General features: G+C 43.1%; 1 protein-coding gene across 2 annotated transcripts in view; it reads left to right on the top strand.

Moving 5' to 3' along the window:
* The window catches only part of LOC143139922 (protein kinase C eta type-like), a 32,670-nt gene extending 16,479 nt beyond the window's left edge, over window positions 1-16,191 (top strand). The window contains exons 8-15 of one of the 2 annotated variants that reach the window (XM_076300764.1): window positions 330-473; window positions 645-701; window positions 1,158-1,331; window positions 3,050-3,204; window positions 4,197-4,335; window positions 5,715-5,903; window positions 14,039-14,185; window positions 14,549-16,191. In XM_076300764.1, the coding sequence (XP_076156879.1) occupies window positions 330-473; window positions 645-701; window positions 1,158-1,331; window positions 3,050-3,204; window positions 4,197-4,335; window positions 5,715-5,903; window positions 14,039-14,185; window positions 14,549-14,698 (1,155 nt within the window). In that variant the 3' untranslated portion in view covers window positions 14,699-16,191. The remainder of the gene's footprint in view (window positions 1-329; window positions 474-644; window positions 702-1,157; window positions 1,332-3,049; window positions 3,205-4,196; window positions 4,336-5,714; window positions 5,904-14,038; window positions 14,186-14,548) is intronic. The other variant, XM_076300765.1, reaches the window with a different exon arrangement.
* The last annotated feature ends 104 nt before the right edge of the window (window positions 16,192-16,295 follow it).

Raw genomic sequence — 16,295 nt, 5'->3', positions numbered from 1 at the left:
ACTCTTTCTCTCTCTCGCTCTCTCACACACACACACACATACACACACACACTTACACACACACACACACGCACACACACACACACACACCAATCAAAGTCTAGAAGCATCTCAAGGATCATTGATAGAAGTAGGATGCACCAGACCTCAATTGCAAGTGTCATAACAAAGGGTCTGAATACTTGTAAATGGAATATTTCAGTCTACATAGTTCTGCACATGAAGTATATATTCAGTGTTATAAATGTAAATGCTGTGATGTTGTTATTGATATAATTTTTATTGTGCGTGTGTGTGTGTGTGTTTGTGTTTGTTTATTGTTTTGACAGAGCCAAGGGGGTGGTAGTGTATACGGCCGTGAGTCCAGTCTCAGGAGGTTAGATTCTCGCTCACAATCCGTTGACCAGAGCAGGCGCCTGGGAATCTCAGACTTCACCTTTCTGCAAGTGCTTGGCAAGGGCAGCTTTGGCAAGGTCAGTGTGTGTGTGTGTGTGTGTGTGTGTTTGTGTGTGTGTGTGTGTGTGTGTGTGCGTGTGTGTGTGTGTGTGTGTGTGCGTGTGTATGTGTGTGCGCGTGCGTGTGTGTAAGTGTGTGTGTGTGTAAGTGTGTGTGCTTATGCGTGCATATGTGTGTGTTTATGTCAGTATTTAGGATCCAGTTTAACTGCAGCCATTGTGAGTTATGATGAGGGCATCAAACACGTGAGTGTGTAACATGTACAGCAGCGGGTGTGTCTTTGCGGTACCTGGTCGGATTTGTGTGTTAGCCAGTGTGTTTGTATGTGAGTGTGTTCCAGTGTTGAATAAACAGCACCGAGCATGCATTTGCACTAGCTCATAGTTTTGTTGTGTGTGTGTTTGTGCATGTGTATGTGTGTGTGTTCCAGTATCAAATAAACAGCCCTGAGCATGCATTTGCACTAGCTCACAGCTTTGTTGTGTGTGGGTGGCTGGGTACATTAAATACTGTAGGTGATGCTGGCCTGCCTAAATGGTTGCATGCATGTGGTTCTCACTTCATCTGTGTGTGGTGTGTGTGTGTGTGTGTGTGTGTCACATGTTTTGAACAACGATGAACACAAGGTTTCAGTAGCTCACAGAGCTAATGTGTTTCTGTGTGTGTGTGTGTGTGTGTGTGTGTGTGTGTGTTTGACACAGGTGATGTTGTGCCGGCTGAACAACAGTGAGCGTGTGTTTGCGGTGAAGGTGCTGAAGAAGGACATCATTCTGCAGGACGATGACGTGGAGTGCACCATGACTGAGAAGCGAGTGCTGTCTCTCGCCCGCACCCACCCCTACCTCACCCAGCTCTACTGCTGCTTCCAGACCCCAGTAAGAGACACACACACACACACACACACACACACACACACACACACACACACACACACACACACGCACACACACACACACACACACACACACACACACACACGCACACTCACACACAAACACACACATGTGCGTCCACACACACTCGCACCTACATCCACACACTTCACTTTCTTCCTCTTCACTTGATGAACTGATGAATGAGAACCTGACATCATAAATAACCTTTAGATTTATACTAGTGCTGATGCCTGGTTGCTGGTCATGTCTGTTTGCCCATGATACAGTAAACACCTGACCTCATAAATTTAAGGGAGCGTGTTTTAATGTGGTGTGTCACATTCACTGCGTGTTCTGTGTGTTATCACCTGTGTGTTTCATGATCCATCTGTGTGTGGGAGGGAGAGTGGCAGGGCATTCCTTTCAAATGTAACCTTTAAGGCTTTTAGTATGTGATTTCTAATGAGCGGGTTCTGACAGAGCAGATTAAAAAACAAAAGCCAAATCTTTCTTGTTTTAGATTACCGGCTAGCCACTGGCTTACACACTGCCATTCATTTGTGGGTTATTTTTAAAACATTTTCCTCTCACTCACTCACTCTCTCACTCATACACACACATATGCAGTGTATTACAACAAGGACACTGTGTCCTGGCTCTCTGGTCATGATATAGTGTCCACATGTGTGTGTGCATGATCCTATGCTCTTTAAGCTCGCTTTAGGCTTTGACATTACCAGTGTTGGAAGAAACGTGTTACAAAAGTAATGTAATTACTGTAATATATTGCTGTTTACAAAAACAAATTGGGTAATATTTTACTCGGTACAAACTTCAATAACGCGTGTTACAATGCATTTTAACCCAAAATTAAGTGGTGTTTTGTTTTGATATAATAGCTGTTATGACCATTATCTGCAGTAGGACTGTATGATAATTGGGCCCATATAACAGTAAAGATATTCAGTCAGCAATCGGGCGTTCTTATCTCTATTATAGTTCTGCTACACTTAATCTGAATGTCTTTAAAATCAGATGCATGAAACATTACTTATGATATAATGACAATGCCACCACAGTCTAGGCTGCAAGAAGCAGTGAGTTCCTCTGGTCTATTCTTCTCTTCAGGGCATAAGTCAGAGGTGAGCAGGAAGTTGCTTTAGCAAGTGGACGAGCGAACATCCAGTTCGCTCACATTATGCACACTAACACAAGCACATTCACATGATACAAGGTCTTTAGATCAATTTAAATGCCGTCCTGATACATATGCAATCCTCGGCTTGCATAACACAGTTAGATTCGGCTTGGTTTGATCTGTTTTACTGATACATGTATATAGTATGCAAATGCCCCCCTATTTTCCTCTCACTCACTCACTCTCTCACTCATACACACACATATGCAGTGTATTACAACAAGGACACTGTGTCCTGGCTCTCTTGTCATGATATAGTGTCCACATGTGTGTGTGCATGTGTGTGCCAGACCATGTGTGTGATGAGGAAAATAATTTATGTGTCGCTCTGTCACCTCCCCAGACAGCCACATTCATCTCTTTAATGAAAACTCTGTCATCCAACCCCTGGCATTGCCTTCCCCCTATAAAACTGTGCTCTCATGTCTGCACGTGTTGGGTACATAAATGATATAAGCATGTGCTCTGTGTGTGTGTGTGTGTGTGTGTGTGTGTGTGTGTGTGTGTGTGTCTGTAACAGGACAGACTGTTCTTTGTGATGGAGTTTGTAAATGGCGGAGACCTGATGTTCCACATCCAAAAGTCCAGGAAGTTCGAGGAGGGCAGGGCACGCTTCTACTCGGCCGAGATCACCTCAGCACTCATGTACCTGCACAGCAAGGGCATCATCTACAGGTGACACACACACACACATACACACACACACACACACACACGCACACACACACACACACACACACACACACACACACACACACACACACACACACACACACATGCTATAATATTGCAACCTCTCAATGTTGAGCCCCTGCTGTAAGTTGCTATGCCATTGGAAACCTGAAGAATTCTCTCCTTATCCATGCGGGTGTGTCGTTTACTAAAAATAGACCATGTGATAGGACAGGATGAACCCCACCCACCCACTAATACATTCAGAGGGATCAAAGGTTTATGCTGTGATCTTTTGCCAAGTTTGTCAGTCATATCACATTGCACTCTTTATGATGCAACTTTTGCCCAAGGCACTCAAAAAGTCAGATATTTATAACAGACATAAGACCCAGCGTAATCCATCCGATGAGACCTGCCTGTTCTCGTGATGTGAAAATACATTGAGTTGTGTGTGTAATGTATGATGGTTGGAGAAGTGCTCTACAGAATACAGGGGAAGAGTAGGATGTGCATGTTTGAATGTAGTTGTGTGTACTATCAGTAACATTCTACTATTTTGCGTGGATTTGATCTCCTCTGTTGTTCTCGCGGTGGTGTTTACGAATATTTATCAAAACAAAATACCACTTAATTTTGGGTTAAAATGCATTGTAACACGCGTTACTGAAGTTTGTACCGAGTAAAATATTACCCAATTTGTTTTTGTAAACAGCAATATATTACAGTAATTACATTACTTTTGTAACACGTTTCTTCCAACACTGGTAATGTCAAAGCCTAAAGCGAGCTTAAAGAGCATAGGATCATGTCTCCAGTTGCATCAAGCAATGTCAAGTACATTGGATGCCATAACAGTGATGCTATTGGGCTGATACTGGTTTTTGCTTGAGGGGGCTTGTCTGATCTGACACTATACAGTATTTTCATGGGGAAATTAATTGTGTTTGTGTGTGTGTGTGTGTGTGTGTGTGTGTGTGTGTGTGTTTCCACAGGGACCTGAAGCTGGATAATGTTCTCCTGGATAAGGACGGCCACTGTAAACTGGCTGACTTTGGCATGTGTAAGGAGAACATGTTTGATGGCATCACCACGGCCACCTTCTGCGGAACGCCCGACTATATTGCTCCTGAGGTTAGCACAGCTCAGCCAAATCTTTCTCTCTCTCTCTCTCTCTCTTTGTGTGTGTGTGTGTGTGTGTGTGTGTGTTTGTGTGTGTGTGTGTGTGTGTGTTTGTGTGTTTGTGTTGGTATGCACACATTTGTGTGAATATACAGCACCTCTTTCCGAGGCAGCAATTTTCAGCGTCACATTCTCCCCTCTCACTCTTATTACAAAGTCATGAGAGACCTCCAACAGGATATTGAATTTGCACTCCTGAAAACTCAAAACATCAGCAGGTCCAGAGAAATGAGGCAACACATTAGCAATTGAAAGTCCCAGGGTGTATTTTCATCAAGCTGACAGCTCCAGTGCGTGGGGTTCCCGGTGATGGCGACTCATAACTCTTCGTCTGAGGCTGCTACTAGTCGTCTGCGGCTGCAATGCCTGGTGTGGCCACAAGATGGAGAAATGGTCCCCATCAATCATGTTGCCCACTCCTGACTCTGGCTGGTTGAAGCCATGTTTGTTTATGCTCATGTGTGGTGGTGTTTCTATCAACATCAGATCAAACAACAGGCCTGATGGCTTTGTTTTATACACTGACTTTTATTCTGTTGCTCTGCATGTCACAGCCAGTCTGATACACACACACACAGACACAGGCACACACACACACACACACACACACACACACACACACACACACACACACACACACACACACCACACACACACACATGCTATAATATTGTTGTCCCTCTGGCTCCAATGAGAGGTTGTATGTCTTGTTCTTGTTCTTGACTGGTTTTGTGTCCTTCACGCTCTTGACCTTTCACAGATTGTCTTTCAGCTCTAGCTCATTATAGGCAAAACATTTACCCTTTTGCTCTTTCCCTCTATCATTCTGTCTCTCTCTCTCTCTCTCTCTCTCTCTCTCTCTCTCTCTCTGTCTTTGTCACTCTCTCTGGTGTCTCTTTCTGTCTTTCTCTTTGTATGCTTCACTTCCACACCTTCTACAAAAATCTTTCTTTTTTTTTTTTATGTATTTACATTCCTCCTCACTCTTCAAATAGCATTTAAAGACTTACTGTATACACAAGCTCTTCCACATAGACCATTGACATTGTATAAAAATGTTTGATAACATTTTGATAGGTAGGTGGTGCTTTTCCATGACCTAGTTTACCTAAATGTGACATAATTGTGTAAATGTGACTAAGTTAAAGACTGTAGGTTTATTTGGAGATAAAACTATAGACAGGAGGACAATGATTTAAGATGTGTTATGAAGCAGCTATTCACACAAATCTTGTGTGTATGTGTGTGTGTGTGTGTGCGTGCGTGTGTGCGTGCGTGTGTGCGTGCGTGCTTGCGTGTGTGTGTGCGTGCGTGTGTGTGCGTGTGTGTAGATCCTGCAGGAGATGTTGTATGGCCCTTCAGTGGACTGGTGGGCCCTTGGTGTGCTCCTGTACGAGATGCTGTCTGGCCACGCCCCGTTCGAGGCCGAGAACGAGGATGACCTGTTTGAGGCCATCCTCAATGAGGAGATCACCTATGCCCCCTGGCTCAGCAAAGATGCTGTCAGCATCCTCCAAGAGGTCAGACACACACACACACACACACACACAAATACATGCACACTCTCTCACACATGAAATAAATACACATACACAAGCACACACACTCACACACTCTCACACACACACACACACTCACACACACACACACACACACACACACACACACACACACACACATACACTCCTAGGGCCCTTATTTGTATAGCAAACAAAGCATCATGCAAAGCCTTATTGTCCATCATGAACTCATTTGATTACAGGACAAAATCATCATGCTAATGTACAGTTTTTCCTCCGTCAATTTGATGCATTTCTCAGATTAGATTTAAAATTCTAAAAACCACTACCGGTACTTTCACCCTCCACGTCCACTGTGTGATACAGGTTGCACAAATCGTTTCGAGAAATGGACTGACTGTTGTGCAAATCTTAATGATGACTCACTCATGTAATGCACCAAAGAAAAACTGTAATATCATGCCACACCGAGCTACTGAGAAATAATGTAACACCAAGCAGCACCACACTATACACAAACACCAAGCAGCACCACACTATACACAAACACCAAGCAGCACCACACTATACACAAACACCAAGCAGCACCACACTATACACAAACACCAAGCAGCACCACACTATACACAAACACCAAGCAGCACCACACTATACACAAACACCAAGCAGCACCACACTATACACAAACACCAAGCAGCACCACACTATACACAAACACCAAGCAGCACCACACTATACACAAACACCAAGCAGCACCACACTATACACAAACACCAAGCAGCACCACACTATACACAAACACCAAGCAGCACCACACTATACACAAACACCAAGCAGCACCACACTATACACAAACACCAAGCAGCACCACATTATACACAAACACCAAGCAGCACCACATTATACACAAACACCAAGCAGCACCACACTATACACAAACACCAAGCAGCACCACACTATACACAAACACAAATGAGGAAGTTCCTAGTACATGAAGTCATACCATTTCCATAAAAAATTATAGATGACCAACTCTTGTTTAAAGTCAACCTCCATCATGTTCCTCTAAATGTAAAAAAAAACATACATACAAAATGAGTACAAAACTGAAAACAAAACTGCTTCATTGCACCCTGTAACGTGTCAATAAGTCAGCAAAAATGGGTATTATGGCCTGTTGTCACGGCGTGGTTTCCACGGCACGGAAGCTTTACATAGTGCGTGCTGCGGGTTCAAATGAGTGCTCCTAGAGCGTGATCTGCTCCTCCAGACGTAGCACTACTGACATCCCAAACACGTGACCCATACACACTCACATACACGCACAATATCCACTTCACTCAGTAGATAAACTTTTAGATAAACTGTCGCTGAGACTGGAAAATTAAACTGTGCGGTTGATAACAGAAGCATGCACCAAGTTTATATGCCAAAATAAATATTAATGGAGCATTCATAAGAAAGCATTCCGTGGTAGTGTCAAAGAGAGGCACGAGTTGTGTAACACTTAAGTGTGTGTGTGTGTTTGTTTGTGTGCGTGTCTCTGTGTGTGTGTGTGTGAGAGAGTGTGTGTGTGTATGTGCGTGCATGTGTGTATCTATGTTGTGTAATACTCATAGTGTGTGCATGTGCTTGCGTGTGTCCATTTTGCCGTTAAAACAATAACAAGAGCTTCTGAGGATCTGTGACCTTTTTGCCAAGTGTGTGGCTCTGGAGGAAGACTAGCTCAGCGTTAGCTACTGCAACTCTGATGCTGTTAATCCTTTAATTCATTCAACTTTAATTCATTCAAGAGCTTGTGAACTCTGTCTTTAATCTTCTGAAGGATGCCGTTAACGCTGGGGCTGTTCGGCAGTGTGGGTGATGCACGCTTTTGGCCGGTCTTAATGGATGTATATCTCAGTGTTTGTGTATACGTGTCCTGTGTTAATGGTCTATGACAATACAAGGTCAGAGAGAACAAGATGAGGAGGTGACTCGGTTCATCTGTAGGTTGTGGGATTGATTTTGCAGCTGAAATCGTTTTTTTTGTAGGCATGCATAGCTCTGAGCTGCTTTCCATCCCGATACTAATGTGTGTCCAACACACAGGACACACTCTAAACACATGCATACATACATGCACACACTTACACTCTCTCACTCTCTCTCTCTCTCTCTCTCTCTCTCTCTCTCTGTGTCTCTCTCTCACTCAGTCATGCACACACGCACGCACGCATACATACATACATAAACACACACACAACATGAAAGCATAATGACCAGTGTTTCCTCTAGGATTTTTTTAAGCAGTGGGGGCAGGCCCCACAACAACCCCCCCCCCCCCCCCCCCCCCCCACGACACATACATAAAAAAATATAAAATATTTTTTTTTATAGCCTATAATTTAGTATGAAAAGTATTTCTTTTAAAATATGAATTGCTTAAAAATACTGCTAATTTTATGCAGTTTAACAAATGTATAAATTGTGCACTGTCGCTTTAATTCACGTTTATTTCTCAATGATCTTCTGCCTGCTCCGCTATGGCTAGTGCTGTACCTACGGCTGGGCCCTCTCACAGTTTTTAAATGGTCAGTAGTGGGAACTACTGTTGCCTTCATGATTTCCTTTTAAAAGTTTCTTATAAGAAGGATATATCAATTATCAACAATGACAAGCCAGCTGGAACCTGCGGCTCTCTCCCTCTCGTGAGTGCAGACGCTTTCCCAATTAAATGGATCACATAATGTTCACGTTAGATCTGCTGCAAAGGAGTTAACTTAGTTTAACATGATGTTATCTCGATTTAACATGATGTTTTGACATTGACATTGCGAACGTTCTCTAAGGAGAGTGAAGTGCAGTTTGCAGTAAGGCTAACCAACGTCGTCTCTATCGCAGGAAAAAAATAGCGAGCAGCCTGATAACCAAATTAAATGCTCGGCGGGCCGGATGAAAATGCTCGGCGGGCCGCAGTTTGCCCACCCCTGGCCTAGGCTAAGCATTCTGTAGCCTAATTCGTAAGAAAAGTTAAAAAAATGGTTGCACTTCTTTTTGCTAATTTTCACATTTAGCAACAAGGGTAACAAACGTTTAGGTCGTGCGGCCTTTGTGCGTCTGTGTAGCCCAAATTATTAAAAAATAAACTTTTCCGTGTCATACAACACAACTATTTATTTTAACAGACTATTTCCAATTTGTATTATATTAGTGACTCACTTATCGTTTTAATGTTTACAGATGTTTGATATCAGGACGTGAGCTGTCAGAACTGACAAGTTGAACGTTGTCTTATTAAAACGGACCCACCGCGGTGACTTTTTTGGTGGAGGTGTTGTTTAATAGTGAGTCACTCAGAAGAAAGCAAACGTTTGGACAATAAGCACATCCACACACTATGTGGAGGTAAACTGGACAGCCCCAAACCTCTGAATAGTTCTGCTTGTTGTTAAATTGCAATGTTAGCGGCTGCCAACGGGGGGTGCATAATGTCGGCAGGATCATTTAAAAGGCAACTGCGACTATTGTGCGTCTGTCCCATTTCTGATACCGTGGGGGAAGAAAATTAAACCGTGGCGGGCCGCAACTACCAAATCAACATAGAGGAAACACTGATAATGAACTGGAACAGTTGATCCATGTCAAGCACACTTGTGCAGGAATGTCAGATATACTGACCACACTGATTTAACAGGGAATCCACTGCATCCAGCAAACCCCAAGGCCAATGTCTATATTTACACACACACACACGCATGCAGACATGTGTATAAAATAATGAGAGCAAACATGAGCAGCTGCATCAATGGCCATAACTAGCGAGATTTCCAGGAACTCACATTGCCCATCTCCTCACAGCAAGCTCTGTAAGCACAAGCAAGGTACACACACACACAGACACACACACACACACACACACACTCACACACACACAGAGTTAAATGAACCCCCACACACACACTTGCAAATAGAGTATCAGCATTACTACAAACACACTGGGTTTATTGCTATCATTCCAATCCCTGCCTGGTTATTTGTCATTATGAAGACATACGTTTGAAGCCTAAGATGGAATATTATGTCATTTGTATCAGACACTGGGTCACACAGTGGCACTACTAAAAGACCGAAGTAAACAACATATCTGCCAATGGGAGCAGCTGTCCCCTGTATGGGCCTCATGCAGTTCCCTCTCCGCCTGCATCTCTATTCCACTCTTCTCCTCTTTTTCTCTTTTCCCCCTGTTTCTCACTCTCACCCTCTGTCACTCGATTTCTCACTTTCTTTCCTCGCTCAGATGATCACGCTTTCTCTTTCTCTCTCTCCCTTTCTTCTCTTGTCCTCTATCTCTCTCTTTCTTCTCTCATCCTATCTCTCTTTTTCTCTCTCTTTCTTCTCTCGTCCTCTCTCTCTCTCTCTTTCTCTCTCGTTCTCTCAGTGCTTGTTATTGTTACGTAATTTTATTACAACACACTCAGCTAAGCATCTAAAAATAAACCCCTCCCCCTCCCTTCCACCCCTCCCCCAGACTCCCAGCCTTCTCACTGACACTGGACCATCATGCCTCAGGGCTCCAGGGATGTGCTCTGATTGGCTGAGCATCACATGTTACATAAGACCCCAGCAACATCCGTGCATCTACTATGTTGTGTGTCTCGTCTACTCTCCTTGAAATCTGTGTGTGTGTGTGTGTGTGTGTGTGTGTGTGTGTGTGTGTGTGTGTGTGTGTGTGTGTTCCTCTATCTCTCCCTCTCAAATTCAAAGGAGCTTTATTAGCATGACTGTTTGGGTACAGTGTTCCCAATGCTAGTGTTACAGATAGCACAGTAGAATCACAATTCTCACAATGTATTCTCTCTCTCCTTCTCTCTCTCTTTCTCTTTCTCGCTCTCTCTCTCTTTGTGTGTGTGTGTGTGTGTGTTGTTGTGTCTGTGTATGAATCAATTTTTTCCGGTTGATGTTGAGGCCATGGTACAAAAGTCCCTGGGGTCCAGGCCTGGTTGGGTTGAAATGAATGGGAGCTGTACGGTATTGCAGCAGGCGATTTCATGGCCACCTCACTGGCACTGACACTCTAAGGAATGTTCTTCCTCCCCTTCAGTTCCATTCGATGCCTCGTGCAAAAGAGGTTGGGGGAATGTGTGCCCTGAAGGGGCAGCATGCTCCATGAAGGTAAGAGATTGGCTGAGAAGGGTGAAGATGTGTATGATGACAGCATGAAGATTATGCCAGTCTGTCTATGCCACTCTTGAATCCCAGAGTGCACTAGGTGCACAGTGACACAGAAACGTGCTTGCTTGGGAATGCGATGACACATGGAGCACAGCATGACGAGACAGCTTGTGATGGCTCAGGATCAGAGTGGAGAGTGCTGTTTCACAAAGCTAGATTTCACAAATAGTGTGAGACAGATAAAAGTGAAAAAAGAGATAACTCAGATAAATCTGTGAGGCGGCCTTTGGAAGATGAGATGTCTAAAGGTCCCCACACACTGTCCCTCTGTCCACACCAGTATGGTCAAGCATGCGTGCCTCAGTCTGAGACTGGAAGTGTCAGTAAAGAAATTAATTAAAGAAGCAGGTACAAATCCTAAAGTAAAAATAACAGTTAGTAAATCTTCTGACCTTGCAGGGGTATTTTTATACACTGGTAGTTATGTTGTTTTCAAATACACTCTCACAAATATGTGAATCGACATTACATTGTGTGTGTGTGTGTGTGTGTCTTTAATTTGTTTGTAACCTAATGCAAGCCTCATTCATCTCTATACAAACATTTGACATTTGTTTGGGCTACTGCAAAAAATGACCCACAAGACTGACCCTCCGGTACATGTGTGTTTGCAAGAGAGAGGAGGGAAATAGAGAAAGAGAGAGAGAGGGGGGGGGGGGGTTGGGTCTAAACAATCTGAGGCAACATTCTCTAATCCACAAAGTCAGCTAGGACCACAGGCCATTAATGACTAATGATATTATTCTTGAGTTTGTTTTTGTTTTTTTTGCCCGGAGCGTGCACGCACACACACACACACACACACACACACACACACACACACACAAACACACACACACACACACACACACACACTTTAAGAACAGAGTGTGTAATGTGAGTCCTTGATGTGTGGTCAGAAAGTGCATCAGAGGCTCTTGAACGAGTGTGTCTGTGTGCTGCTGATGGCATCAGTGTGTCTCCAGATGCCACATTTCTCTTCATTATTGGCATCATTCTGTCTCTCTTGATGATCTCGTCATTACTTCATTTAGTGACGTTCTCCTTCTTTAGAGAATGGCTATGCCAGGATCATAGTGCTCTATTTGGGTGATTTAAGAACTTTGTGTGTGTGTGTGTGTGTTTGTCTGAGCAGAGAGAGAGAGAGAGATCACTGCATATTTTTCTGATGTCATCGGAGTTAACATGAGATCGGTTGAATGAGTTGACGGTCATATTAAAAATTGCAGTGATCTCTTTTGAATATGACCATCAACTCATTCAAATGTCACTCAGCAACCCTAGGATGACATCAGAAGAATTTGCTGCAGCGGTCTCTTAATTTTTTCCAGAGCTATATATATATATATATATATATATATGAGACTTTCACTTTTGCACTGTCACCGTGCCGGGGGGAGCTCTCTGCTAATGTGTGTCTGTGTACAGTATGTGTGTGTGTGTCTTTATGTTTGTGTGCGTGTGTGTTTATGTCAGTAAACACTGTTTTGTCTGTCACCTCAGAATAGCCAGCTGCTAATCAGCAGATGTGCCAGCCAAATAGCTCTGCTCTCCAAACACCCTCTGCTAATGGTGTGGAGTGTGAGTGTGATGGGTGCACTGTGTATAAATAGAGCTGTGACCATCATGAAAGTTTAATAATACACATTCATCGATTTATCTTATGAGAGCCAGGTAAGCGCATTGAACATTAGAATAAACATTACTTTGTTACATTTTGTTTGTTTTTTAGACTTTAGACAAACTGACATTGCACTTGGAAAATATGACATAAATAACAACTTAAATACACACGAAGCCTGCCTATGTTGGTGATGCTGTTTTTCTCCGCACAAAGGTTGCTTTGTTGGTGATTTTTTGTTGTTGCTTTGGTTCTTTTGTTGGGCATCCAGGCTACTGGCAGTGCATGTGCTACTGTGAGATAGGGCTGTTACGGATCCTGGGTACAACATGCGGTGCATTGGCGACTGGCGCCAGCCATCTGTGCCTTGTTGTTGTATCTTGCGTCATGTTTTGTAATGGGCTTGGTTGATGATTGTCCACAATGGGAAGTCCCCTACCTACAGCGCCAGAAATTTAACACCTCTCCTGTGTGCCGGTATATCTGGGGAAAAATGTGTGAGCTTGGGTTACCTGTGTATATTGATGTTGTTGAGATGTGTGTGTGTGTGTGTGTATTTGTGTGTGTACTAACAGTAAGAATGGCCACTATGTGTCTATGTGTGTTTATGTCTGGATCACATGGGACGAGATGAGAATGTTTTCTATGAGTCAAAGACAATCTGATGTGTCCTCTAATCCCGCTGCATTAATCTGCCTGCCTATCGAACAGAGAGGCTAAAGGGTTAAACTGCAACGTTGCATAAGAGAACTGCAGGATTATGTCAGATGGCTCACTTGTGTATCTTACTAAAGATGGCAGTAGCCTAGATTTTCTGATCTTTTCCAATTTAATGTGGTTGTTTTTTTTCTGAACAATTACATTCATGAGAACATGAATTTAGAATCATAAAATGCTTCATGCTCTTTTGAACAGATTGATTGAATAACTGATTTGTAACGGTTTACGAGGCAAGGCTAATCTGCTGAGCATGCATTAATCATTCTATTAATCCTTTTCATGTGAGCAGTGATCATAGTGTAGGTGAGGTCCTTCATCTCATGAAAATGCAAGTGGAATCCAATAATAACCACCATCAGCAGCAGCAGTAGGACTGGTGTGTGCACTGGTGTGTGTGTGTGTGTGAGGTGTGTGTGGGGGGGGGGGGGGGCACTGATAGTGACATTCAGTTTCACCTCCAATAGAGGGAGACAGGCAAAGATTGTTTACTTATTTGGGAAGTAGTTTGATATACTGTGCCTTGAATCAAGCCTTGTAGAAATAGGGAAACAACTCACTCTGTACTTTCCTCCCCTCATAGTTCCTGACGAAGAACCCCACCCGGCGTCTGGGCTGTATCGCTGCAGGTGGCGGGGAGCAGGCCATCGTGAGCCACACCTTCTTTGCCGAGATCGACTGGGACAAGCTGAACAGGCGGGAGATTGAGCCTCCATTCAAGCCTAGAATCGTGAGTGAGATTTCAAATGGACTTTGCTCCAAAACACCTCTAATCCAACCCGATCCTTCTTGATTAGATTGTAATAGAGTCTTCATATCTCATCCAGGCAAACAAGCAGTCTGAAAGATCAGAGAACCCTTTCCACAAAGCCCCAAGCATTCTAATGAACCCTGACCTGAGTTGGAATTTTGCATAATCCATGTTTGAGTGTGTAACTAGACCCATAACCCAAACTGGACTTTTTTTTAATTTACTTGATTGCATGTGGGAAACTCCTGTCATGACCACTAACTAAGTCTTGCTTGGGATCCATGCTAAAATGTCCTATTTGAAGTGACTGCTAGCTCTAAGCTATTTTCTCCACTCCTCCAGAAAACTGCGGAGGATGTGAATAATTTTGACCCTGACTTTACGTCTGAGGAGCCCATCCTGACACCCATCGAAGACCCCCTCATCGCCAGCTCCAGCCAGGATGAGTTCCGAGATTTCTCCTTCACCTCCGAGGAGCTGTTGTCCATGTAGACTATTGACCTGAAGAGGAGTGAAGGAGAGAGAGAGTTGGAGGTGGAGTGGAGGAGTGAAGGAGAGAGAGAGAGTTGGAGGAGGAGTAGAGTCTCTCATTCATGCCACTCCACTGCAAAGTATGCCATTTGTTGCACAGACTAAAGGCTACTTAGGTCAAATGCAACATGTCCGCCTAGAAGTCAAGGGTATTCAACAATCATTCCCCAAAGTGTATTTTGACTGTTAAATTATTATTTTTAAAAACAAAAAAAGTGTGTCCTTTTTTAAAAAAAACTGTTCATGCAGTGCAGTTGGTCTTTCTCTGTGTTGGTTGGCTTTAGAGATAAACTCCTGGGTGGTCTGCTAGCATTGTCAAACTGAGCATAGACAGCACAGTCATCAAGAGCCAAATGCTTCCTGGTCCTTTAAACAGAGTATAAATCTGCAAGCCAGAGGCATCATCATACTCATAATGACCAAGGTCCGGGGGCGCCAGAGGAACATTGTAATTCAGTCACACACAGATGCTGATAAGAGACGGTCAGCTCTCTGTGTCCAAAGCTAATCACAGCAGAATCATGACAGGCTACTGAGAGATCTCGGTTTGCTGGTGTTGTGGCCTCAGCTAATCTGTGTATTTGATGAAAAGCTAGCTTTAACCAATTATAAACCAAGGCACCATGTCAATTCAGTTGGGTCAAAGTTGAAATTGAGTCAACATTTCAATTCAACCAAGTGTAGCAAATTGTAGAGCACTCCATAATGACAAATTAATTAAGGTGATAATCACCTCATCTCTGGGTATGTAGTCCACAATCCCTCTGAGATTCTCAGACTGTGGGAGTCATGAACAGAGGTTGTGGGAGAAATCAAATAAGTGTTTTTGAGCTCTACCATGCTATCCAGTCAAACTGGCATTTGTATTACTCTTCAGCATTACTCTGAAATGTGTGTGTCTCAGACAGAGCCTCACTGTTCAACTGAAAGCTGAAAGTGTTTGTCACATTTTGAATGTGCCTGTGAACAACATGGATTGTGAATTCAAAGTTCACTTGAGAAGTGGTCAGGTTTTTCTTTTTTTTTGTCTCAGGTTTTCCTGTTGAGAATATTTTTTATAAATGTCATTTTAATGTTTGATTTGAATAATATCAGAACCTGTAACAGTTTAATGTGTCCGTGGTTTGTGAGATGTTTTACATGCAGAATCTTGTTTCAACAATTTCTCCCTCCTTTCAAAATACTCAGCTTAGCTAAATCCCAAAGGCAGCCAGCCTCACAAGAATTGTAAAGAGGAGGCCCCGTGTTTCATCTTGCAACCATCAGTGATCTTTCAGGCTGAGTGGTAGATGGAGACAGTAGCTAGGACAGATAACAGAACATAACTAAACGAGATTGTTGCTGATGGATGGATCTCGTTTTGGATATTGCTGAGGGAGACATACTTGTTTACCCCTCAGGAATTATTTCTGTTATTTATGTTATTAAAGCCATACCAAACCAGACATGTATAACACGTTTTTAAAGGCTATTCTTTGTTTTTATCTGGATGTTTATTATTATTGACGCCCCTTACAATGCTAGTGTATTGTTTACTGTAAATTATTTGTTTATTGCT

This window comes from Alosa pseudoharengus, unplaced genomic scaffold (assembly GCF_046254945.1).
Source record: "Alosa pseudoharengus isolate Yale_2024_CS ecotype anadromous, Long Island Sound unplaced genomic scaffold, YU_APseudo_1.1 YU_APseudo_1.1_scf_22, whole genome shotgun sequence".
Taxonomy (NCBI): domain Eukaryota; kingdom Metazoa; phylum Chordata; class Actinopteri; order Clupeiformes; family Clupeidae; genus Alosa; species Alosa pseudoharengus.
This window is presented reverse-complemented; position numbering and strand designations above follow the sequence as displayed.